The following is a 24,663-nucleotide window of genomic DNA, read 5'->3' as shown; positions in this document are numbered from 1 at the left end:
CACCTACTTTTTCACCTCTAGGGACACTCCCCAGCCCACTCCCGGTCTCCCTTCCCCTCCATGCACTTTTATAAGGCTGTATGGACTGCAGATATATACAGTCAGCCCTCTATCTCGCAGGTTCCGCATCCACAGATTTGACCAACCATGGATGGAAAACATTTGAAAAACATAAAAAATAACGGGATAACAGTAAAAAATAATACCAATAAAACCAATACAGTATAACAACTACTTACTTAGCATTTATATTGTATTTGGTATCATAAAAAATCTAGAGATGATTTAAAGTATACAGGAAGTCATGCATAGGTTAGATGCAAATACCATGCCATTTTATATAAAGGACTTGAGCATCCATGGGTTTTGGTATCCTGTGGAGGCGGGATGCTGGAACCAATCCCTCAAGGATACCAAGGGAGGTTTGTATAAACATTCTGCATTGTTACACATCAGTCGAGAGCCCCCTGGGAGGTCAATGTCTGTCCATATTCCTCATGTTACCCCAATGCCATATGCTGGGGCAAAGTAAAAACTCTATCCCATCTAGAAGCACCAAAGCATAAAATACTCAGAGAAATAAGATCATCCCTTAATGCTTAGGGTGGGAATGGATGGGTGAGAGGTTTTTAGCTTTTCTTACTCAGCCAAGTGATCTCAGGAGGTCAGTCAACAAGAAAAGAGCCAATTCTCCCCCAGAGAACCCTGGAAAACTTCGGGAACTGGAGGTATCAGGCACCTCTGCAGGCACAATGAAGGGTGGGCTAAAAGCAATGGGTGGGGGTTTATTAAAAGTGTGAATAAGGAGTAGACACAAAGCAGATCCCCTTGCCCAGATTGCACAGCTGGGCAACAGCCCCTTGCCCACCTGTCAGAAAGCAAGAGGGTTACTATATGGAGAGATTGAGTAAGAAAAGTTCCACTGGGAGATAACCCGGCAGAGGGTGGGAGGATGGCCCTCAGAAAAGACAGGGGGATTCAAAGAAAGTCTACAAACTGAACCTTGAGCTCACTCATTCCTCCAAGCTCCCAACCCCCAGCATCTCCCTTCCCTTCTCTGGAATGCCACCTGCCAGTCTTATTCCCCAGGCAACAGATTAGAGAATTTCCCTCTGGGGAAACTGAGGAGCATAAGAAAAACAACCTAAAGACAGTGATTTGGAGATCCTCAATTGAAACAGCTGGGTTCCTGCTCCAATCTCCACTGTGAGGCTCTCCCAGTAAACAAGCACTCTCCACTCCCTCCACACACTCACAAAGCTGCCAGTCAATGTGCTAGTGCCTTGCTCTTCAAAACAGACAGATAATCAAGGTTCACCGGTTACAAAAGACAGAGACCAGAACAAACCAATGGAAAGATGAAATGTAGAAGAAAAAGAAAATTAAAAGAACAGAAGAAAACAAGAAAATTATTATTCTCAGATAAATAAAATGCTGCATCCATAAAATAAGAATAGAATGTTATGAAGAAAAATAAATACTCAGAGAATCGTGAAAATCTCTTGGAAAGTAAAACTATCACAGAAATAATTAGGGTTGGAAGTAGAATTGAAAAAAAAAATCTCCTAGAAAATACAACAAAAAGATCAAGAAATAAAAAAGGACTTAAGAAAAATAAGAGAATGGACCCATTAAGCACAAGAACCAAATTAAAGAGACTCCAGAAAAAGAAAAAGAAAAAAAAAAGAGGAAAATCAATTATCAAAAAATTAATTTGAAGCCTGGCACAGCATCTCATGCCTGCAGTTCCAACTACTCAGCAGGCTGAGGCAGGAGAATCACTTGAGCCCAGGAGTTCATGGCCAGCCTGGGCAACAGTGAGACTCAATCTCTAAAAAAGCAAATAAATTAAAATAATAGTTGAAGAAAATGTTCCAAAACTGAAGGATATGAGTCTTCAGTTGGCAGGGCCCAGCATCATGAATAAAAAGACTCTTACCAAAATACATCACTGAAAACTTTCAGAACACTGCTGACAAAGGGGAGACCCTAACCATTTCAAAGAAAAAAAAATACAACATACAAAAGATCAGGAGTCAGAATTGGCATAAGACTGTTCGTCAGCACACAAAAGACAATCAAGCATTGGCTTCACAATTCTCAAGGAAAATGATTTCTAACCGGAATTCTGTAACCAGCCAAACTATCAATCATGAAAATAGACTTGAACAGATGAAAATATCAGATGTATAACATTTACCACCAGTGCACCCTTTCTCAGAAAGATACTGGGACCCGTCTTCCACTACAACAAAAAATAAATGAAAAATTAGACATGGAAACTAGGAAACAAAGAATTCAATGAAAGAGAGAGGCAAAAGGATTACCACATTGATGGTGAAGAGAAATCCCAGGATGACAACTGTTCAACAGCCTGCAGAGCAACCAGACCAGAACAGAGCAAGGACGGAGCTCATGGAGGAACATGGTCAATAAAAAGGGGCAACCATAGCTTATTTGATATGCTTGGTCATACTGAGAGAAGTGTTAATTTCTGCCAGAAAAAAATTTTTTAAAAATAATCTGACCAAAATTACACAGCTAGTAAGTAGAGCCAGGATCTGAATCCCAGTCTTTCTAATATGAGTCACACCTTCTCAGCCTCCTGCCTCTTTGCAGCCAGAAGTCTTGGATTGAGTCTGAGCCTCATCACTCAATAGCTAAGATGCCTAGCCAATGTCACTCAACCTTTTACAGGCTTAGTGACTCCTGTCTGACATACAGATAATGATACTTCCCTCGTGGGATTGATATGAGGATGAAATGGGATAATTTATTGAACGTGTTTTATAAATCAGAAAGCACTCTGAGAGTATCAGTTACCATAATATATAACACAAACTTCCATCTCAGCAGAGAAGAAGACTGAAACATTACCATATTCTAGTGTTTCTAAATATAATCTGCCATTGGAATTCAAAGTTTCCCTCTTCCCAGAGTAAAGCCATCCAGGAGGAAGCCATGGAATGATTTCTCCCTCATCACACCCTGCAGAGCAGGGTAAAATGTCTGAGGACCCGCTGCCCTTATGCAGGCCACCTTAAGAGCTCACCAAAAAGTCTGCTAAACTTTATTATTATTAATTACATGTTATCCTACTACTCCCAGGGAGCTAACGGACTTCAGACTGAAAACTCCACAGCTCAATGCACATGATTAAAGGGAAAAAAAATAATCTGTTGGAAAAACACATTGCCTCACTGCTGTTTTTAATCCTCAGATAATCTGACCATCGGAGAGCAACAACTGCTCTTGCCCAGGGCCTCAGGACTCTGACCTGTAGTCCAGCCCCTCCTGAGGCTGGTAGGCACCCACACTTCTGGAACTGCGGAGAAGGAAAGGGGAAGGCAGGAGGGAGGGTGAGCCCAGAGCTCATCTGCCCAGGCAGCGGTGTGTGCAGCTGAGCCACAGCGACAACAAAGTGTGTACAAGAGAAACCACTAGAGGCTGAGGCTCACAGCACGCCCTCAGCTTCCTTCCCATAAAACCCAGTCCATCCTGCAGGTCATCTAACCGAGGGCCAATGAGATTAAAGAAACCACCTTCCAGCCAGTCAGCCAAGCCCCTCACCCAGCATTCGGAGTCACACAGTAGAGAAGTTAAGCCCAACCAGAAACGCGCTGAGCAAATTTACTTTGCTTAAAAACCATCACTGGGCATGACACTGGGGCTCAGACTGGGCATCACCCACAGCCAATCCGGTTTTGAAGCCTTATGAAGGATCCATCTCCTCCCTACCCTCACCCCCATCCCCAAGATTAAGAGCTCTGGAGGAGGGCAGGGCCCCCACACAAGGCCTGGCGCATTGAAAGCCCTCAGGAAATGTTTGACCAGTATTATAAACATGACAAATTACACTGTTACCACACTCCTGGCCTTAGCAGAGGTCACCCACTATCAGTATGTGATGGGGTGAGTCCACAGCAGCCCTTGGGAGGCCCAGAAGGGTCGATGGAAGCCACACAGACCACAGGTCAGGGGGTGTCTGGGCTAGAGCATGGCAGAAGGCAGTGGGGGCAGGCTGGGCTCTTCAAAGCCTGCCCAAGGACCTGGCCTGGTGCAGGAAGAGAGTGGGAAGCATCATTGCCCAGTTAGCAGGGGAGTGAGAGGATGAACACGGTATATTGTACAGACTCATCTGGCCGTGACCTCAGACTGGGCAGCAGCCGGGGAGGCCGGAGGTGGAGGGCCCTGCTGGGTGGCTGCCCGCATGGAGAGACACAGATCAATGCAAAAGCCTCAGAGGGAAAAACAACAAAACCCAATGACTATTCATAGGTAAGTGAGAAAGAAAGAGTAAAAAAGTCTAAAATGACTCTTAGAATTCCAGGCTGGGAGGCTGCAACAACAGCCAAAGGTGGAAGAACGGAGAAGCAGCAGCAGAGGAGGCTTTTCTCTTACATTAAGGAAGATGATAATAGGCTCAGGTTTTGGACAGGTAGACAGTGAGGCATCAAATACAGGCCTCCTCCAGGTTGCAAGGTGAGCCACCAAGTAAATGAAGTCCCCATGGACCGGGCTCAGAGGGAGGAGACAGGAAACACCCTCAGTGAGGGAGGAGGCAGGACCAAGAGGGAGGTGGGGAGGGCTGCGTCCACAGAGACCAGGGAGGGGACACTTCTAAAGAAAAAAGAATGATCCACAGGCAGTCAGAGTGGGGAGGCTGGGACAGGGCCAAAGGCTGTGAAGTCCCTGGGAACACTGGAGAGAATGTCAGCAGTACACGTGGCGGAAGCTGGAAGCCAGGCTGCAGAAGAGAGAAAGTCTACCCAGCACAGGAGCTGCGGTGATAATGGGAAGGTGCAAGGAAGTGCCACAGGGTCAGAAGAAGGATAAGTTGTATCCCATGAAGATGGGGGCGTGCGGGCGTTAGTGGGCACAGGAGAAGCAGGATTTGCCTAGAGTGGCTGGATCTGAGAATGAGAGAGGAAAAATAATCAGGATAGGTCGATCAGGGAGAATCCAGGGAGATGGGGTCCAAAGAGCTAAGACACTAACTGGGCTTCTGAGAAGGGGAAGGATGAAAGGCCCCTCTGTGTCTGGCCTCAGACAGACCCTCACCCTAGCAAACAACCACAGACGCAGACAAGTGGGAGCCCTTTCCTCCCTCCCCATAAGCCCAAGGGGACTTTCCTCCTGCCACTTAACATTCTCCTTTCTCCTCCACTTCAGTCTATTTTAACCTTTCCAATGTGCACGCTCCTTTCTTTCCTTAAGATGCAGTCCCAGCAAGCCTCGGAGCACCTTGCCAAGAGCCTTACTGCAGACTTCATAAGTCACAACCCACAAACCTTGATAACAACAATAACTACAGCAACAATAACAACGTTAATGATGCAAAAACTATCTGTTCCTTTGTCAAGCCCTTGGGGGAAAGGGCAGGATTTGAGAAGTGCTTCCAAAGGCAGCCAGGGTTCCATGCCAGCCACGGCATTGTTCCTGGGCTTGGCAGGCTCTTTACATTCGAAGTCAATCGCTCTAGAGGTAGAGAAAAAAGATCCCCTTTGTTCACCATGCAAACTCCTTCTGACCTTCTCCAATAATTGCTTTCTTTCTGCTCACAACCCTCAGCTTTAACAGTATTTACATCAGGGCTGAGCTGCCCCCGCTGGCTGGGCTGAGACTCATAAAGCATCTCCCTGGTGCAGGGCAGAAAACTGCCGGGAAAAATGGCTTTCCCCTTTTCTGCTGCTGGGAAATAGAGGCCCCCAATGCCAGGTCCTGCCTATTATCAGCCAACCAGCACATCGCTGTCAGAGCACCAATGCCTCTAACCTCCAAACCCCCTCACAGAGCTTCACTGCACACCCCCCCCCCACCCCGAGCACCAGTTCCCTTCCACCACCCAATCCCTCCCCTGAGTACAGGCTCTCTTCAGAGCCCAACAGCACCAGAGTGCCGGGCACGGAGGTCCTCACTGCCCACCTCTGCCATGGCTGGAGGCAATGGGGTGGAGACTGAGTCCTTCCTCATCTTCCAGACCCCCTGCTGTGCTCTTGTAACAGGTGTCTGCTCATTCAGGGCTGGCCAGACAAACCACCATCCCACTTAGAAACCCACTCTCTTCTCCCTCTGCAGTCTTCCAGACACCACAGAAAGAGCACTGGCTCAGGAGTCAGACAGACCCGGGGGAAATCTAGGTGCCACCATTTATAGCAGGATGACCTCAGGCCTGTTACTAGACCTCTGAGTGTCAACTCCCCACCTACAAGGTGGAGAGGAGAATACCAATGCCCACCTTGCAGGGTGGCTCAGGACTGCATGAGGGGAGAGATGACAAAGAATCTAACATAATGTTTGGCATGCAGAAGCACAGAATAATTGCACTTCTCTTTATTAGCGAGACAACTTACAAGGGGAGCAAGGACAGCAGTAACACGGGGACCACCTCTTCCTCTCCAGGGGCCCTGCCTCCAATCAGGCAGGGCAGCAGGTCCAGGCAGGAAGGAGCGAACACGTACACACATTCAGCCACCAGAAAACCTCAAATCATCACCAGCTGCACAGCGACCTAGACCAAGAGGTCACACGGCACATTTAGAGCACACTTCCCAGGTTTCATACCCACTAACTCGTTTACCCCTCACAATACCCCAGTGGGTAGGTACTCGCCTCATCCTACAGATGAAGAAACTGAGGCTCAGACAGGTTACATTAATTACCAAGGTCACACAGTAGGTAAGTAACAGAGCCAGGACTAGAACTTGGGCCTCCCGACTCCAGGCCACAGGAGGCCTGCTTCTCTCAACCCCACAAGCTCCCTGGACTGCTGCAACAGATGGCACAACACAAGCAGAAAAGGAACATCTCCTTCCAAGGCAGGTCCTACCGAAGCAACCAGGAAATGCCCCTATCTCCCAGAATCCCAGGGCAAGGAGGGTCCCAGCAGGGGTTTAGACTAACCCTCTGCTTTCTGCAAGTCCAGCAGATCCTGGAGTCTCCCAAGGTTCCTGGGGCCAAGAGCATGAAGATCCTAAATGTGGCAATTAGCCCAGGTCTGTTTCCAGCCAGAGACTGTGTGCAGGAAGTGTGTGGTCCTCCCAATCTGCTAACATAGCACACACAAACTCCTCTCTTCACTCAGCTCACTTAATGAGGCTGATCGCCACCCAGCATCTCCATCAGACTAAAGAGATAAGAGTCCCAGCACGCTGGAAGATAATCAGGGAGAACAGTCCTTGCCACATTACACCTCAGCTTTAAAAAGCTCCTCATCTCTGGGGCGCGTGCCAGCACCCTCGCATTCTCTGTAACTAGCAAAGCCGTCTGTCATTATAGATTTACTATTCAATGCAGACCATGAAGCCAGAGATATTCAATTATGTAAAAGCAGCTTGCTAACGGAGGAAGACTTGGGAACAGAAGTTTAACATTGAGGAAAAAGGGTGAAGGTGGGACTCAACCTCTTTTGCTCTGCCACCTGAAAAAAAGATACCCTTATGTTAAGAACTGTGAAGAAACAGGTTTAATTTAGTTTAACCCACATTTTGCTCAAAATAGTTTTGAAATGTCAGAATCTAAGTCTAGACTCATAAGAAGCTGGTACGAAAGGGACTCAGGGAAAAGAGGAAGACCTGAGAAAACAGATGTGGCCCTGAATCCAAGGTCAGAGAACTTGAGCGGGCTGAGAATTTAGAGCTGGTGGTTTGGCGGAAAGAACACCATACTTGGAGTCAGAAGCTCAAGTTTTGTGCTGACTTTGATTATTACTAGTTGTCATCTCTCCTTCTCCAAGTCTGTTTCCTACTCTGGAAAACTGAGGAACTGAAAGTGATTTCCAAAGTTCTTTACAATCATATCATTTGGTAAACCCATTCTCACGACCACCACCAGAGAAGTACTGTGAGGTAATCACACCTTGTGAAGAAACCATTGAGTTTCCCTGGGCATGTGGCCACCCGCAATAAAAGCCTTATCTCTCAGTCTCCCTTGCAGCAAGGCCATGTTCCAGCCCTTGGAATGTAAGCTTAAGTGTGATGTGGCAACTTTTAGAAACTGTCCCTAACAGACATCTGATAAGAGTCTTCTTAGTCCCTGCCTCATTCCTGCCAGCTGGAATTTGGACAAGATGGCTGGAACTCAAGTAGCCACCTTGAGACAATGGGGAGGAAGGGCCTGCTAAAGAGGAGCTAATAAGATAGACGTTATCTGGGTCCCTGACACCACAGAGGGATATTCTGGCCCTGGAATATCCCTGTGCAGGCTTCTGCATGGGTGAAATAAATGATCTTTTTAAGGAGCTCTCATTCTGGGTGTTCTGGCACACACAAATAGATCTTGAGTGCCCACTGAACAAAAGCTTTAACTAGAAAGAAATACAAACATCTGTTCCAACTGGGATATTTCAAAGTGCCTCAAGCACCAAATCATGCATTAACTTTAGATATGTTATTTATAAGGAAGGAGACAGAGAGACTGTCAAGGGATTGATTTACCCAGTGTTCTTCCTAGTAGCCCAAATTTTCAGTGTGCCTGTTCTTATCAGGTACCTTGGTCACCTGGTGCCAGCTATCCACAAATGAAAGAAGAATTAGCCTGGGAACTCTCCAGTTTCCTTACCTCAGCCCTTTTCTGGTAAGAGGACCACTGCTGGAGACAGAAAAGCCAGGACATCTCTTTCAATTCAGAGTTGAGTTGGGCTGATTAGTTTCCCAAAAATATAGAAATCCCCTCAAAATTCCTCACATACCGTCTCCAGCCTCCAGGTAGCCCTCCAGAGCCAAGGACTCAAAATCTCCTGAGACCACTCAACTCAGCTGGACCCAGAAGGCTGTGGGAACTCAATATGCTAATATGTAGAAGTCCCATGTCCTACACCATACCCATATCATCTTGGAGGGCTCCTCATTAGAAATGTTAAATCCCCCCCCAACACACACCCATCTGTCAGCCTATCACACTCCAAAGACAGCAAACACGTCTCTTTTAGGATTCTCTAGGTGAAATATCCTAATTCCTCACGTGTGACCTCAAATCCCCACTGTCTAGACACTGCCACCTCAGTGATTCCCAGAGTTCTTCCCAATGCTCTGTTTCAGACTGTTGCAGCTTGAAAAGAGTAATGTGCTATTTTATACCATAATTTATTTTTAGAAATAAATACCTAGGCTCTCATAAGTCAAAATATAGGAAATTAATCTCAACACAAATCTTCATTGGTGGGTCACAGTTTAAAAAAAAAGGTTGAGAAACACCATTAGTGAATCTCTTAAAATATGGAGCCCAACTGTCATATACTGCTGGCAGAAACCTCAACTAGTACAACTCTTTTGGAAAGGTAGCTGGCACAATTTATCATGTATCTCTAAAGTATTTATGCTCTTTGACTTGGTAATTCCACTTCTGGGAATGTGTCCTGAGGAAATTAGCAGAGGTCTGACACACATATGACTCACAACCATTCTAACCATAAGAGTTAAAACCTATAAACAACCTAAATGTCCAGCAACAACAGAATGGTTACACAGAGTAAACCACTCAATAGAAGAATAAGCCATTTAGATGGTATTTTATTTAAATGGTGTTTTTAAAGACTTCGCAATGCAAAAATATTTGCTTTAATGTTGTCTTTAAAAATAGAATTCACTTTGGGAGGCCGAGGTGGGCGGATCACGAGGTCAGGAGATCGAGACCATCCTGGCCAACACAGTGAAACCCCGTCTCTACTAAAAATACAAAAAATTAGCCGGGCGTGGTGGCGGGCGCCTGTAGTCCCAGCTACTCAGGAAGCTGAGGCAGGAGAATGGCGTGAACCCGGGAGGCGGAGCTTGCAGTGAGCCGAGATCGCACCATTGCACTCCAGCCTCAGCGACAGAGTGAGACTCCATCTCAAAAAAAAAAAAAAAAAAAAAAGAATTCAAAATATACGTGGTATAACCACAACTATAAGTAAACAAAAGTATGCTCAGAAAAACACTGAGGATTTGCCCTCGGTAATATTTATTCTTCCCTTTTCTCTATTTTTCAACTTGCCATAATAAGCAGGTCCAATCTAAATGTTTAAAGAAAAAAATTACCACCACTTGGCTACCATTATGAAAATAATTAACTGCCTCAAAGTATCTCCCCACCAGAAAATGTATCTTTACAGTGGGAAAACATGGCAGAAACCCCCTTAACTAAGGGACCAACAGTAACACCACCAGTAATGGGTCAAATTGACGTCAGGTGCCCCCTGATATAATGCACTAAATGAAAACATCATCAAAAACCAAATTGAGGAAAATTCTTTAAAAATGTCAAGGTCACAAAAGACAGAGACTGAGGAACTATTCCAGATTAAAGGAGACTAAAGAAGGACAATTAAATGCAGTGTGTGATTCTGGTTTGGGTCCTGAATCAAATACTACCTTCCTAGTTTTGATCGTTGTACTGTGGTTACATAAGAGAATGTCTTTGTGTTTTAGGAAATACTGAAGTATTTAAGGGGCAAAGGAACATCATATATAAACTTCATATATGTAGAGGAAGAGTATGATAAAAACAAATGTGATAAAATATTAATATTTGTGGAATCGAGATAAAGGGCATATAACAATCCTTTGGATTCTTCTTGCAACTCCTCTATAAATCTGATATTATTTCTAAATAAAAGTTACAAAGAAAAAAACCTGCCTAAGAAAAAGGAAAGAAAGAGGCTTCCAGAACACAACCAGATACCGCCCCCAGCTCTTGCATGGGCCTTCTGATTCCTCCCGGCCCAGCGCTTGCTCTGTGCCCTTTCCCACGTATGTGCAGTGCTTATGTGTCCTTCTGTACTGCTAGCTGAACTGTCTCACCTCCGTTCATGTGACATTGCGTGGTTTGGTTTTTTTCATAACTATTATAAGGAATCTGCAAAGTACTTGGCACGCAACACATACCTAGCAAATACTTGTAGAATGGTTTTGATGAGAGATCTAAGAAAGAACATTAATTTTAGGCCGGGCACGGTGGCTCATGCCTGTAATCCCAGCACTTTGGGAGGCTGAGGCGAGTGGATCACGCAGTCAGGAGTTTGAGACCAGCCTGGCCAATATGGTGAAACCCCGTCTCTACTAAAAATACAAAAATTAGCTGGGCATGGTGGCACGTGCCTGTAGTCCCAGCTACTCGGGAGGCTGAGACAGAAGAATCACTTGAACCTGGGAGGCAGAGGTCGTAGTGAGCTGAGATCGCACCACTGCACTCCAGCCTGGGCAACACAGTGAGACTCTGTCTCAAAAAAAAAAAAAAAAAAAGAACATTAATTTTAAAATATGCATACTGTATGCCCCTTAAAAGGGTAAATTCTAAACATCTGCCATGAGCCACCATAGCTAAACACCACTCTTCACAAGGAGTGAAGGCCTAACCTTAAATCAAGCTTGGGGATCTCACTACCGATGCTTCCCAATGTTCAAATGTCTACCCAGCAGCCTCTGAAATAAAACCAAGCACCATGAGTCCCTGAATGGTGGTGATATTGTTGTGTGTGTGTGTGTGTGTGTGTATGTGTGTGAGGTGGGAGAAGAGGCTGGCCCTGGGATGTGAGACCCTTGGCTAGTGGCAGCCAAGGGGGCTAACTGTGCTTATTAACAAAGAGAAATGCAAAAGCACCTGGCAAGGAACAGAACCCAAGAGACGATCCTTTAATTCCAAATCCAGGGCTTAGGGATTAGCCCATGATAACAATAACAGCCAAAAGTAGAGTGCTTATTGTATGACCAGCAGTGAGCTAAGCAGTTCACATGTTATCTAACTGAATTACCTTGACAAGTGTATAAAGTAAGCACTTTTATTATTCCCATTTTATAGATAAAGAAACTGAGACTAAGGGGAGTTAAGAAATTTGCTGAAGGTCACACAGCAAGTAAGAGAGCTGTGATTCAGACCCAAGTCTGACAGACTCCAGCACCAGAGTTGGGGCATAAGGAAGACAGATTCCCAGAGCCACACACATCTTACTGCCTGCTGCTGTAAATACAAGTCCAGCTGCATTTCTTATATTTTGCTTCCTTTAAAAAGCCACACCTTACATTTGGGGCTACGCAGCACAGTGTCTCCCCTTTTTATTCCCCATGGCACAAATGTTGCTGTCAACAATGGACAATTCAGGGGCAGGGCAACTTATCTGAGAGCTTATGAAAACAGGTTTTCTTATCCTGAAATTGCAACTGCAGTGCATTTAGCCAGGACTTAAGTCCCTAAAGCTTTTAATGTTTTGGAAAACCTCTTCTTGAGCCAAGAGGGGTCTGGCTCACCGCCAGCTTGGTGTGCCAGGCATGTTAACGAGGAAGAACTGGTAGAGGGAACATTGAATTAGGCAGCAGGGAGGGAGGAAGAGCAGGTGAATTCCCACTCCGGAAATCAACTCTGCCTCCAAGCTCCGTTAACTGATAAGAAAATAACAACTCAGTGTTCATGACCCACGGTGTACATCCATGCTTTTACACACATGATCTCATTTCATCCTCTAAAGCTGAGAGTCTAAGCCACTGTTTCCACCCTTCAGGTCTCAACCCAGGAGTCTAGTCATAAAATCAGTGAGTTACAGTAGCATTTTTTAAAAATTACATTGACTAGAAAACATCAGTGAGTAGCACAGGTAGCAACACTATGCATTCAGTGAGCCCAGTGTGTACTGGGTTACACTGTAAAACGTATAACTGTTCTTGCAGGAGTTGAAAAACTGTCATAAACAGTGAGTGTTTATAGGCAGAGGTGGTACTATCCCCACTTTAGAGATGTGAAAACTGAGGCTCAGAGAAGGGATTTGCCTCGGATTAAGCCTAAAACAGTAGAGCCAGGTCCCCGCCAGGACAGATCTGATGCTTTTCTCTTGGGCTGTCAATGTGAATAGTTCCCACAGACATCCCTGGAGCATCATCCACTCCCCGTTGCTCCACCCAGAATAATACCCGAGAGGCTGGCAAGTCTGCTGTCCCTTCCAATCTAGCTATTGAGCGTGACCTGCTGAAAAGAGCCACAATGACAACCTGATCCATCTTCCCTCTGCTACCAGCATGTCCACAAACCCCCAAATCCCTTCAGAGAAAAGCACATGCTCAGGCCAAGTGACACCAAGCAGACAATGGTGACACAGCTCCAATGTGAGCAGAACTTGTGCTACACACTCAATTGAGAGCACCCACCTCGGCTGGCAAAATACCACCAGCCATATAAGATTAACTTGGAAATGTGTCTAGTTTTGTAGCTGTACCGCAGAGCTCGGTATTCTGGGAATACAGATTCCTGGGCTTTATTCTTGAAGAAAAACGTCTCCAGGGGCTGGGAGCCCAGGAATCCATTTTACACATATCTCCTTAAGGTGAAGAAACTCCATCACTGACCCATCTTTTAAAAACTCTCTCTCTGGACCCCATATCACTCCCCTCTCCACTCACAGCCAGAATTTTCCATCTCCCCTGCTCCTCCCATTCTCCTCCCTCCTTCCATTGCTCATCCCTCTGAAATCTGCCCTCCCCACAACCACCACAAAAAAGGCTCTTGGTGAAGGCTCAACAATGACCTCCTATAGATAAACCCTACAGGCACTTCCAGTTCTCATCTTATTTGGCCTCTTGAACTGGATGCGACACTTGGTTTCCCTCCTACCTCTCTAGCAATCATTCCTTTCTTCTTTGTAAACCCTCCTCTCCCCATTCTTTAAATGTTGAAGTTCCACAGCTCACTCAGTCTACCCTCTCTTCCTACCCTATATGGTCCCCCAGCCAACTTCACCCACTCTCCTGAACAGCACCCCTAAATTAACATCTCCAGATCAGACCTCTCTTCTAAGCAACACATCTTTACGTCCTGCTCACTCAGCAGTTGAACTGGAGTCAAGTACAATTCTAAAATGTTAAAAGCCTAATTCTCATACAAATAGGTATTGAGCATATTTCAAAGTTTTACTTAACTTGCTAATAAGAGACCCTAAAAAAGAGGATATAATCCCGATATAAGATTGCTACATTAGATACCAACAGGTTAATGTCCTTCAGGGCAATAATCTTTGTGTTTCTCTTCTTTACCAAACAGAAATAATTTGCATCCTACTTAACTTTACAAAGTATGGCCCATAAAAAATAATAAACAGAGTTACATCCCCTAGAACACAGCTGGTCCTTAGGTGGTTTCTTATACAATACTCCAGTATGATACTAAAATGTCACAAAATCATCTTTTATTTCCAAGTGTTATATAATTTTTTTCCACTGTAGTCTACGAATTTGGACAGAGAAAAATGACATCTTTATCTTCACTAACCTCTAACTGAAATTTAGCCTTTCCTGTATTATGAGTGTATTTATAAATGTATAAATGCTTTCTACATTTATGAATGTAGATAACAAATTACAGTAGTAATTAGGGTAGCAGTGTCTGTGACTTTGCCACCAACAGAAATCATATTTTCTTATCACATTGCAAGATATCCTGAAACACTATTTATGCTCATCACAACTTAAAATTATAGAAGTTATCAAGCTTGTACCTTTGATCTTTTTATATGATGCATTAATAAACATAAATATTATTTTATCACAACCTTGTTGTTATATTTTGATAACTGTATTTCAATAAAACTGCTTTCTTTGTAATTCTATGCATTTTACTTTATACATTTAAAAACATTATTCTAAGAAAGACCCAGAGGTTCTCAGAGAAGCTTTTCCTGACTCCTTGAATTAGGTTAGGGATCCCTGTTATACATTCTCTTACCACATTATATTAACACTTTCTCTTTCCAGCACTTACTACCTGAATTAAATAATTAATCAGTGGCTGTCCCACTAGGCCATGAGAGAAAGAGATGGTGTCTGTCTTATTTATGGTTATCCCCAATGCCTTAGCATGAGGCCTGGCTCATAAAAGATTCTCAAGGAAATATCCATTTGGGAAAAAAAAAGAAGTATCTGTTGAATGAATGAACATCTGTGGCACATGTAGGATGCTGATGTTGGTCCACCTTCCTTTGAAATAGGGGCATGTACTAATACTCTGCCCAGGACCCAGTAAGACTAGACCCTGTGATGAGAACAAACCCACTCGTTCCTCAAGACCCTTCCCTACTTGGCCCAAACAACAGAGCTTTCCTACCAGGCCCACATCTGGGCTCAGATACTGGATCACCTTTATGTTTAAGCCCCAGTTTACAACCCTCAACCTTGATTTTCATCAACATCTTCCAACAAGGATTAAAGGACCTGCTCACGAATTCAAGAAATCTGCCTGCGCCAAGGGGTTGGAGGAACTGTAGGATTCTTTGCAGGGAATGGACACTCCACCCTTGCGCCCCCGCAGCTCTAATGAGCTGGAAACTCTGAAGCCAGACACAGCCCCACCATCACACCATCTAGGAATGGAATGTGCATCAGACTGGGGCCTCAGTATGACTTTGAGGAATAAAGGCTCTTTTAACCCCACACTCCATGAGTGTCTTCAACCCCCCAATGTAAGATCACAAAGCTAATTATTTAGAAGTGGTTGCAAACTGATATGTGGAAAGAGGCCCTGCTGATGTAGGGTGGCAATAGGGGACAGTGAACTGGAGCTCCTCGGGGGAAGGATACAGTCAGCACGTACCTGGCTGGCCACCCCTGTCCAATGCCAAAGCCACCAGGGAGCAGCTGAAAAGCAAGTTTCAGGGACACTCCTGGAAAATGGCTGCCAACGCAGCTGCTTACACATTCAAGCCAGGCACTGAGAACTCTGACTGTGGTCCCCACCTATCTCTTTATGCCTTCATCTTCCAGGCCACAGACACCTCAACCTCATCTAAGGACATGTTGCTTCCCACCTCCCTGTCCAGCCACCCATCCCTCTCCAGGGATGATGGTACTGGGCTAGCCTACTCCCCTCACCAAGTTACATGGGGCTCAAAACCACACCGTCGTGAAATACGTGGAAATGCTTTGCAAACTCTCAAGCCCTCTACAAATGCATCTGATTTGACAATTCTGCCAACAGATCACAACGGGGTGCCAGAGGCTCCAGGCAGTGCTGAAAGATGGCCAGGCAGAAGGAATGGGCCAGCCCACCAGGGCTGAGCACTCCTGCTCCTTTCCTCTCCCGTTGGGACCTAAGATGCCAGGTGTTAAAAACAACAACACCACATACACATAACACACACACACACACACACACACACACACACACACAGAAGGAGAGGTAGGGGGCAAATAAACCATCCCAAGTCCAGGTTATGTGGAAGAACCTCCGCCTCTCCTTATACCCCATGCATTCATTTCTGGCCCACTGTCACTCAGCCTCAAAGGCTACCACAACCAGCAAGCAAGACACAAGAGCCCAACAGAATAAAACCACAAAGCTGGGGCAAAACCCTCCTGGGATACAGTGTGTTTGGTGTCTTCATTCTCAAGAGGGGATCTACTTTCAGAAGAAAGGGGAGAGAAACCAAGCACACTTACATCCTGAGCCCTTCTGCACCACCCCCCCTACCTGGGATCTCTGCAGCAGCCTGGCAGAGAGGAGGCAAGGAGGCAGTCAAGAGCTCAGCTCCAAGTAACTCCCGTGGGGAGAATCCTAGGTGCACAGGGGTACCCCTACCTGGCATTCAAATCATGTAGCCTCTCTCTGGCCCTTCCTTGCCCACCTCCTCCTCTTAACTGCCTTCCCCATCATCTCTTACTCAACAACTGGCAATGACTGCTGAGACTCCCAGTGACTGGGCACTTTCACGAGCCAAGCGCTGTGTTGGGTGCTTCCTGTATTTTTTCTAATCCTTTCAACACTGCAAGATGGATATCATTACCACCACTAACAAACAAGAAAACTGAGGCAGGGCCCAAGGTCACGCAGCTCCTGAGTGTCTAGCTGGCTAAAAGCCCATGTTCTTTCCACTACATAACACTTGAATTTATCTTGTAGATAACAGAGAGGAAAGTAAGGATGAAAGTGTTGTTCTGGGAAAATTAGTCTCTCCCCCTCCCACCCAACCCTACATGTGGCCTGATTGATCTTGTTATTAAAAGGGCAGCTTTCATCAAGTCTCTCCATTACCTACAGAATCGAGTCCCCCACAGCTTTGCCAGGCATTTAAAGTTCTTTACGATCCACTTTTTCAGTCTTACTCCCCTCATCCCCAGACTCAAACCCTCCCTCCATCCAGCCTGGCCTATCATTCCTCATTTCCCATGTCTCTGGCTTGGAAGGTTTCCTTCTCTGCCTGTGACATTAGTTCCATCAGCCAAACACGGACCGGGGCTGACGACATGCCAGGCCCTGGGCTAGGTGCTGGGGACACTACAGCCAGGACAGGGGGCTCCCTGCTGTCACAGAGCTCCAAGTCTGCCCTCCTTGTGAGGCCAGTCCACACCTTGCTCTTTCCTGGGGCCTTCTCTGGTCACTTGGTGTCCCACTGCTTGGCCTCGTCCTGGATCCCCAGCACACAGGGGCTGCCACTCTTATGGCACTCAGCCACACTTCCACCTTATATGCCGGGTCTGTTTTAAGACTTCCGCTGTAATGTGTTTATTTCTGTGGGAAATGTGCACTCCAGGTTCCAAACAGCATTTTAAATGGCAATTCAGTCCTCAGGCCAACCCATAAAAGCCTATTAAATATATAATCGTCCCAGAGAAGTACAGAACCTAAATAAGTGTACCTTAAAAGCTCTACAGGAGATGCCAGGAACAAACATCTGCCTCCTGCACCTCCACCCACTGTCCTCCAGGGTCTGAGCTTCAAGCTACCATCAGGGGCAGAGGCAGAGAAGCAGGCGGGAGATGGATGAGTGGGAAGAACCCGATTTACATTCAGCAGATCTGGCTCTTCTCCCAGCTCTGCCTTCACTAACTGGGTGGCCTTGAGTGAGTCCCTTCCCTCCCTAAGCCTTGCTATTCTCCTATAAAAGGAGAAGGCTGAGTTAGATCAGTTCTGAATCTCACAGATCAGCAGAATATATATATATTTAAATATAAAATGGATTTTATATTATTAAAAATAAATTTTATCAAGAAAGGGCTTTTAAAAAGAAATCACAATATACTACAACCAGCCTCATTTTTCAAAGGGATGCTGTAACCCCCTCCCCCTCAAAATATGGTCATCATGTCAGAAAAATTGACAAGTTTTTAAACTGAAAACATTTGCATTCATGAAAAACAAACAAACAAAAAAATACACCATTTTTTTTTTCCAGTTTGACTGCAGACCAGAAAACTCTATCCCAGCCCAGCTTCAGTCCTTGGCCCGATGCTTGAGAACCACTGAGCTAGGAGACCTAGAGTTCACTCCAGCTCAACGTTTCTCCATCCTACAGGCTGGATGGAGCCAACAGGACAATCAGCATGGACGGCCCTAGAGAAGAGTCAGCTGCAGGGAGGAGCTGAGCTGGACAGCAGGAAAGCAGGCAGTCAGCGCAGGGATGGGAGCAGGGCAGCATGGCTCGGCAGGGATCACCCTGTGCCCTAGGGCTACCTCCTGCCCCTGTGTCCAGGAGCACTTGGCAGGGAGGGCACCGCCACCCATAGCCTCTGAGGGCACAGACACCCAGCCTGGAAGCTCTTGGAACTAACCTGTCCCACGTGTTTGACTGTGACACCTTCCTCCCCAGTATTCTTCTGGAAGGCTAAGGGTTCCCAAAGCAACATTTTAAAAAATCTTTATTAACTTTTCTGATTATAAACTAATACATATTCATGTGAAAAACTTGGAATCCACAGAAAAGCATAAGCAAAGAAGCAGAAGTCATCACAACTCCACCTTCCAGAACAATGACTGTTAACATTTTGATGCACTAATTCTTCATACATGTAACTTCAGCCACCCTCGGATTTGGTTTTACATCCTGCTTTTCCCTTACTTATCACACTTGGGCATTTTTCCACATCCTTAGATATTCTTCATAAACATCATAAAATGTTTTCATAATAAACATAATATTCTGGTAAATAAAAATATTCTTTATAAACATTGCAATGGACTGAATATTTCTTCTTCTTCGTCTTCTTCTTTTTTTTTTTTTTTTTGAGATGGAGTCTTGCTCCATCCCCCAGGCTGGAGTGCAGTGGCGCGATCTCAGCCCACTGCAACCTCTGCCTCCTGGGTTCAAGCGATTCTCCTGCCTCAGCCTTCTGAGTAGCTGGGACTACAGGCGCCCGCTACCATGCTTGGCTAATTTTTGTATTTTTAGTAGAGACGGGGTTTCACCATGTTGGCCAGGCTGGTCTCGAACTCCTGACCTCAGGTGATCCACCCGCCTTAGCCTCCCAAACTGCTGGGATTACAGGTGTGAGCAACTGTGCCCGGCCAGGACTGAGTATTTCTGTCATTCCCCTGAAAATTCATATGTTAAAATCCTAACCCCCAAAGTGGTGGTGTTAGGAGGTGGGGCCCTTGGTACGTAATTAGTCATGAGGGTGGATCGCTCATGAATAGGATTAGTGCCCTTGAAAAAGGGACCCAAGAGAACTGTCTAGTCTTCTTTCTATCATATGAGAATACAATGAGAAGTCAAGAGTCTTCTGGAGGAGGGTCCTCACCAGAATTCAACCATGCTGGCACCCTGATTTCGGACTTTTGGTCTGCAGAACTGTGAAAAATACATTTCAATTGTTCTACACCACCAGTCTATGGGATATTTCTTATAGCAGGCCAAACTGAAAAAGATAAATATCACTTTCCATGATATGGACAAGGCCAGATATTATTTAACCATGCCACTATTATTGAGCATTTAACCCATTTCCACATTTTGCTATTGTAAAAAATGTGGTGGGTGTATATCCCTGTACACGAATCCCTGCAGATGCCTTTATACCCTTCAGGTCACAGCCCAGTCCTGTGCACATATCAGCCCTCAGTAAATATTGAGTGAACAAAGAAACCCAACCGGCTTCCAGGAACCTGGGGAGCCCTTATCAGATAGACACAGCATTTAAATTTACAAAGGCCCAACCCGCTGTCCAGCAATCACTCACCACTGCTCCTGTTGGCATGCTCCCTCCACCTCCTACCCGCTAAGCCAACTCTAGGGCTTAGGGAAAGGAGAAGATAGAAATTGCTTGCTCAGGACTCCCAGGTTCTAGTGCTTTCAGCAAACCTACCTGCTCTTCCCCACCTCCTGGTGAAGGGGACCTGCAGCCCTCCACTGCCTAGCTAACTACCACACATCTTTCAGACTCTGTTCAACCCTACCACCTCAGGAAAGCCACGGCTGACCTCCCTTTAAATCAACGTATGGCTCCGGTTCAGTGAAGGATACTAGTACTTAAGGTCACAGCACTTGCAGTTCTGTCATTATTTGCTCACAGGACTGACTCCTTTGCCCAATCCAGGGCAACACCAGACGGCAGGCACAATGTGTGTTTTGCTCTCCGCCCAAAATCTAACCCAGTGGAGGGCAAAATATCAATCCAAACAATGTGATTGACAAATAAATGTCTGCCGAATGAAATTTCAGATTCTCAAGCCGTTTGTTTTCACAAAAGGGAGGGGAAAGGGAGGAAAGCAGGACCTCCTACTCAGCCCAAGTGCAAAGACCGATGGGGGGCGTTTCAGGAGATAGCTCCCTCCTCCTGGCCCAGAGACCCGCCCAGACCAACTGGCTCCAGGGAACTGATGGCAAACCAGCATTCAACAAACCCAGATGCAATTAAGTGACACTGCCCCACTCCAGCCTGGTTCTCCCCAAGAGGGAGAACACAGACCGAAGAGAACAGGGGGCTTCCTTCCCCACCCACTTCCAACCAGAGAGTACCAGGCCACTCCTCACTGGTGATCCAAAAGGCCAGGGTATTGGGAGATGGAAGTGTTTCAAGCAACTCAACCCACACTTTTTCTCCTCCCATTTGCCCAGTGGCCTTGCCACACCCAAATGGAAAAGAACGGGAAAATCTGGGTTGGGGGGAGGGTGCCAGGAACAGGAAGTTCCCTGGAACTTCAGAGGAAAAGAACCAGGATGGTCCTAAAATAAGGGAGGGCATAAGTTATGGAAAAGATGGGGAAGGAGGCCACAATATCTCATCGCACACCCACAGCGAAACGAAGGCCAAACCCCAGACCTGGACCGGCAGGCACACCCATTCCGACCTCTCTCAGGGATGCCTGGAGTCCCCCCCACCAAGTGTAGCAAACTACTCTTGGAGTCCACTCCTTTTCCACTTTTGTAAGATTTTGCAGTTTACACAGCTTCCTCCACTGAGACCTCATCCGACTCTCAGAACCACCCTATGGGGGTAGCTTTGCCTTTCTATATCATGGATGAGGAGACTAGCTCAGATACATTAAATGAACCGCCGCGTCACACAGCTAGAAAGTGGCTGAGGCTCGAGCCCGCCTCAGTTGGGTGTAGGAGCAGCTCCTCTGCCGGGGCGGGCTACGTCGACCCCACCCAGCCCACCGAGCCTGGCCTGTGGGCGGAGGCCCAGGTGGTGGCCCGCAGTTTCCCAGACGCCTGGGGCCGAAACCAAGAACAAGGTGGCCCTAAACCAAGGTTTCCGGCAGTGCAGGTAGTAAGCACCCCCATCCCACCCCGCACTCACACAGGTGCAGGGCTCGGAGTCTGGGGCGGAGCTCACCCCGCAGCCCGCCGGCGTCCTGCCCGACCGGCTGTGCCCCGACCTGCATCCCCGCAAAGTTGTGGCCGTGGCGTAAGCACCCTGCCAGGGATCTCCCGGCGCCCCACAGCTGCCTCCTGCCCCTGCGTCCGGGAGCGCTTGGCGGCGAGGGCACCGGGACTCCCGCTGTCTCCCGCGTAGCACCCAGTGCCCGCCTGCCTGGCATGCACGCCCTCATCCCGGTGCCCCGGGGCAGCTCCCCGCACGTTCCGCAGAGGGCTGGAGCAGAGAGCGCAGAAGGGCACGCGGGACACACGTGCTGGCCCGGCCCGGACCCCTGCCCCACAGTCTCACCCAGATTGCCAGCAGCAGCCACGCCGGCCCGGCCCGCGCCATCCCAGCAGCGCTGCCCACCGCTGGCTCCTTTCTCCACTCCGGCGCCCGCTCCCGCCCGCCCGCCTGCTAGCTCCACCGCGGCCAACCACCACGGCCACTTCCCAGCCGCTCCCCGCCTCCGAGTTCCCGGTGCCACGTCTGCCAAAGCATGCGCAGCAGCTGGGGAGAGGCGGCCGGGAAGAAGTGCTCGCTGGGAGTTGTAGTCTGCAGCCTGGCTCAGCTGGGGGCTGCGGGTGCGGACTGGGCTCCGAGGCCACGTGGCAGCGAGTGAAGTGCGAAAAGGCAAGGTCAGGGAGTAAGGGAAGGCAATTAATGCGCGGGGGCTTACTCTGTGCCTGGAGCTTCAGAAACAGTATCTCACGCAGCTCACAGAAATTAGGTTTTATTTTCTCCACTTTGAGGATTAGGAGGCAGCCCAGGGAATTTAAGTACGTTGATCCAGATCACACAGCCGGTAAATGGCAGAGTCCAGGGCTGCCTGTGAAGGACAGGAAAAGCCCTCATCCCTGCCTCCCAGACTCCCTCCTGCTTATTCTATTTAACTTCAGTAAAACATTATTGAGCTGTTGGAAAACAATCTGGTGGCTCCTCAAAAAGTTAAACATAGATTACTATATGACCAGCAATTCCACCCTTAGGCTAATACCCAAAAGAATTGAAAACAGGTATTCAGACAAATGCACGTACACCAGTGTTCACAGCAACACTATTTACAATAATCAAAAGGTGGAAACAACTCTAACGTCTGTCAAAGGATGAATGGGTAAACAAAGTGTGATACATCCATCTAATGGAATGTTATTTAGCCATTAAAAGGAATAAAGTGGCCCAGCAGGGCAGCTCATGACTGTAATCCCAACACTTTGGAAAGCTGAGGCAGCAGAATCGTGTAAGACTAGGAGTTTGAAACCAGCCTGGGCAACATAGCAAGACCTCATCTCTGCTAAAAATAAAAATAAAATAAAATAGCTGGTGTGGTGGCAAGGGACTGTAGTTCCAACTACTTGGGAGGCTAAGGCGGGAGGATTGCTTGAACCTGGGATATGGAGACTGCAGTGAGCCGAGATCATGCCACTGCACCCCAGCCTAGGCCACAGAGTGAGACCCTGTCTCAAAAAAAAAAAAAAAAAAAAAAAAGGGAGGGGGGAGGGAATAAAATGCTAATACATTCTACAATGAATGAATCTCAGAAATGTATGCTAATGAAAGAAGCCAGACACAAAAAGTCACATATGATGTGATTACATCTTATGAAATATTTAGAATAGGTAAATCCACAGAGACAGAAAGCATAGTAGTGGGGGTGGGGAGGAAGGAATGGGGAATGACTGCCTAATGAGTATAGGGACTCCTTTGGGGGTGATAAAACATTTTGGAACTAGATGGAGATGATGGTTCCACAACATTGTGAAGGTACTAAATGCCACTAAACTGTACACTTTAAAATGGTTAATTGATGTTATGCGAATTTTACCTGAGTAAAAATTTTCAAAAGAAAAAAACTCTTTATTGAACCCATTCCCTGTGCTAAAGCAGGGGTCCCCAAACGCTGGGCCTCTGGACAGTCTGTGGCCTGTTAGGAACCAGGAGGCAAGCTGTGGGCCAGCGAGCATTACCGCCTGAGCTCTGCCTCCTGTCAGATCAGTGGTGGCATTAGATTCTCATAGGAGTGTGAACTCTATTGTGAACTGCACATTCAAGAAATCTAGGTTGTGGGTGCCTTATGAGAATCTAATGCCTGATGATCCGACATAGAACAGTTTCATCCCAAAACCATCCCCTGTCCCCCCACCATCTGTGGAAAACTTGTCTTCCACAAAACCGGTCCCTGGTGACAAAAAGGTTGGGCCCTGCTGTGCTAAAGCATTCTTGCATGCAGTCAGTTCATACATTCAAGAATGTTTATTGAACACTTACTATGTCCTGAGGCTCAAGATATCCAGTAGTGAGATGAACAAGAGAACTGCACAGTCAGAGGTTGGTAAGTTATAGCTGAAAGGTCCTTGCCTTCTGTCAGGAGAGTCAAAGCTCAAAACTTAGAAGTTATCCATTACTCACTTCCTATTCTCAACAGGCCCATCCAACCCCTCACCACATCCTGTCAATTTTACCTCCAGAATATATCTCTCCTGCCACCTCCCAAGTCTAAGTCACTGACATGTCAGTGACTATCACCTAGGGAAGGGTAACAGTCTCTGAAAGAGTGTGCCTGCTTCTCCCCCATGCCATCCATATGTTAATGTCAGTTGGATCTTGCTTGCCCCTCCCCTGAAACCCTCCAGTGGTTTCCCATTACCCTTAGAATAAAATCCAAACTCTTCCCGAGACCTGCAAGCCCTGCATGGTCTAGGCCCTCGCCCGCCCGGTAGACCTCATCTCCTGCCTCCCACAACCCCTGTCCACTGGGTCCAGTTACACAGACCATCATTTCCTCACCCCTCCCCTCTCCAGAGCTGCTCCTGCCTCAGGGCTTGTGCTCCTCCCATTCTCTTTGCCTTGGCAATTTCCTTGGCCTTTGTCTGGCTGGTGCCTTTGTATCCTTCAGGGTTCTCCTATCTATCCCCTCTCAGAGATGCCCTTCAGAGCAGCCCATCTACAGGTGAGTTTACCCTCCCCGCTGCCAAGCTCCTTTTTCTCTATCTCAACTTCTGCTTAGGTTCTGTTGCTTCTTTGCCCAGCACCTACCAAAATCCACAAGACTTACTGAGTCCTTGTGTTCATTGTCTCTTGCTCCAACCTGAATGTCAGTTTCCTGTCCCTCTGTTCATCACCTTGCTTCCAGGAC

The 24,663-nt window shown here is 46.8% G+C and overlaps 1 protein-coding gene across 3 annotated transcripts in view; it reads right to left on the bottom strand.

The window, feature by feature from the left end:
- The window catches only part of PDIA5 (protein disulfide isomerase family A member 5), a 94,975-nt gene extending 72,926 nt beyond the window's left edge, over nucleotides 1-22,049 (bottom strand). Inside the window, exons 1-2 of one of the 3 annotated variants that reach the window (XM_016941760.4) lie at nucleotides 6,904-7,047; nucleotides 6,354-6,511 (exon numbers count right to left, since the gene is read on the bottom strand). In XM_016941760.4, the coding sequence (XP_016797249.2) occupies nucleotides 6,354-6,467 (114 nt within the window). In that variant the 5' untranslated portion in view covers nucleotides 6,468-6,511; nucleotides 6,904-7,047. Of the gene's footprint in view, nucleotides 1-6,353; nucleotides 6,512-6,903; nucleotides 7,048-21,836 lie in introns of those variants that run through there. The other 2 variants (XM_001151831.8, XM_063807046.1) reach the window with 2 other exon arrangements.
- Between the last annotated feature and the right edge of the window lie 2,614 nt (nucleotides 22,050-24,663).

Source organism: Pan troglodytes, chromosome 2, assembly GCF_028858775.2.
Source record: "Pan troglodytes isolate AG18354 chromosome 2, NHGRI_mPanTro3-v2.0_pri, whole genome shotgun sequence".
In the NCBI taxonomy this organism is placed as follows: domain Eukaryota; kingdom Metazoa; phylum Chordata; class Mammalia; order Primates; family Hominidae; genus Pan; species Pan troglodytes.
This window is presented reverse-complemented; position numbering and strand designations above follow the sequence as displayed.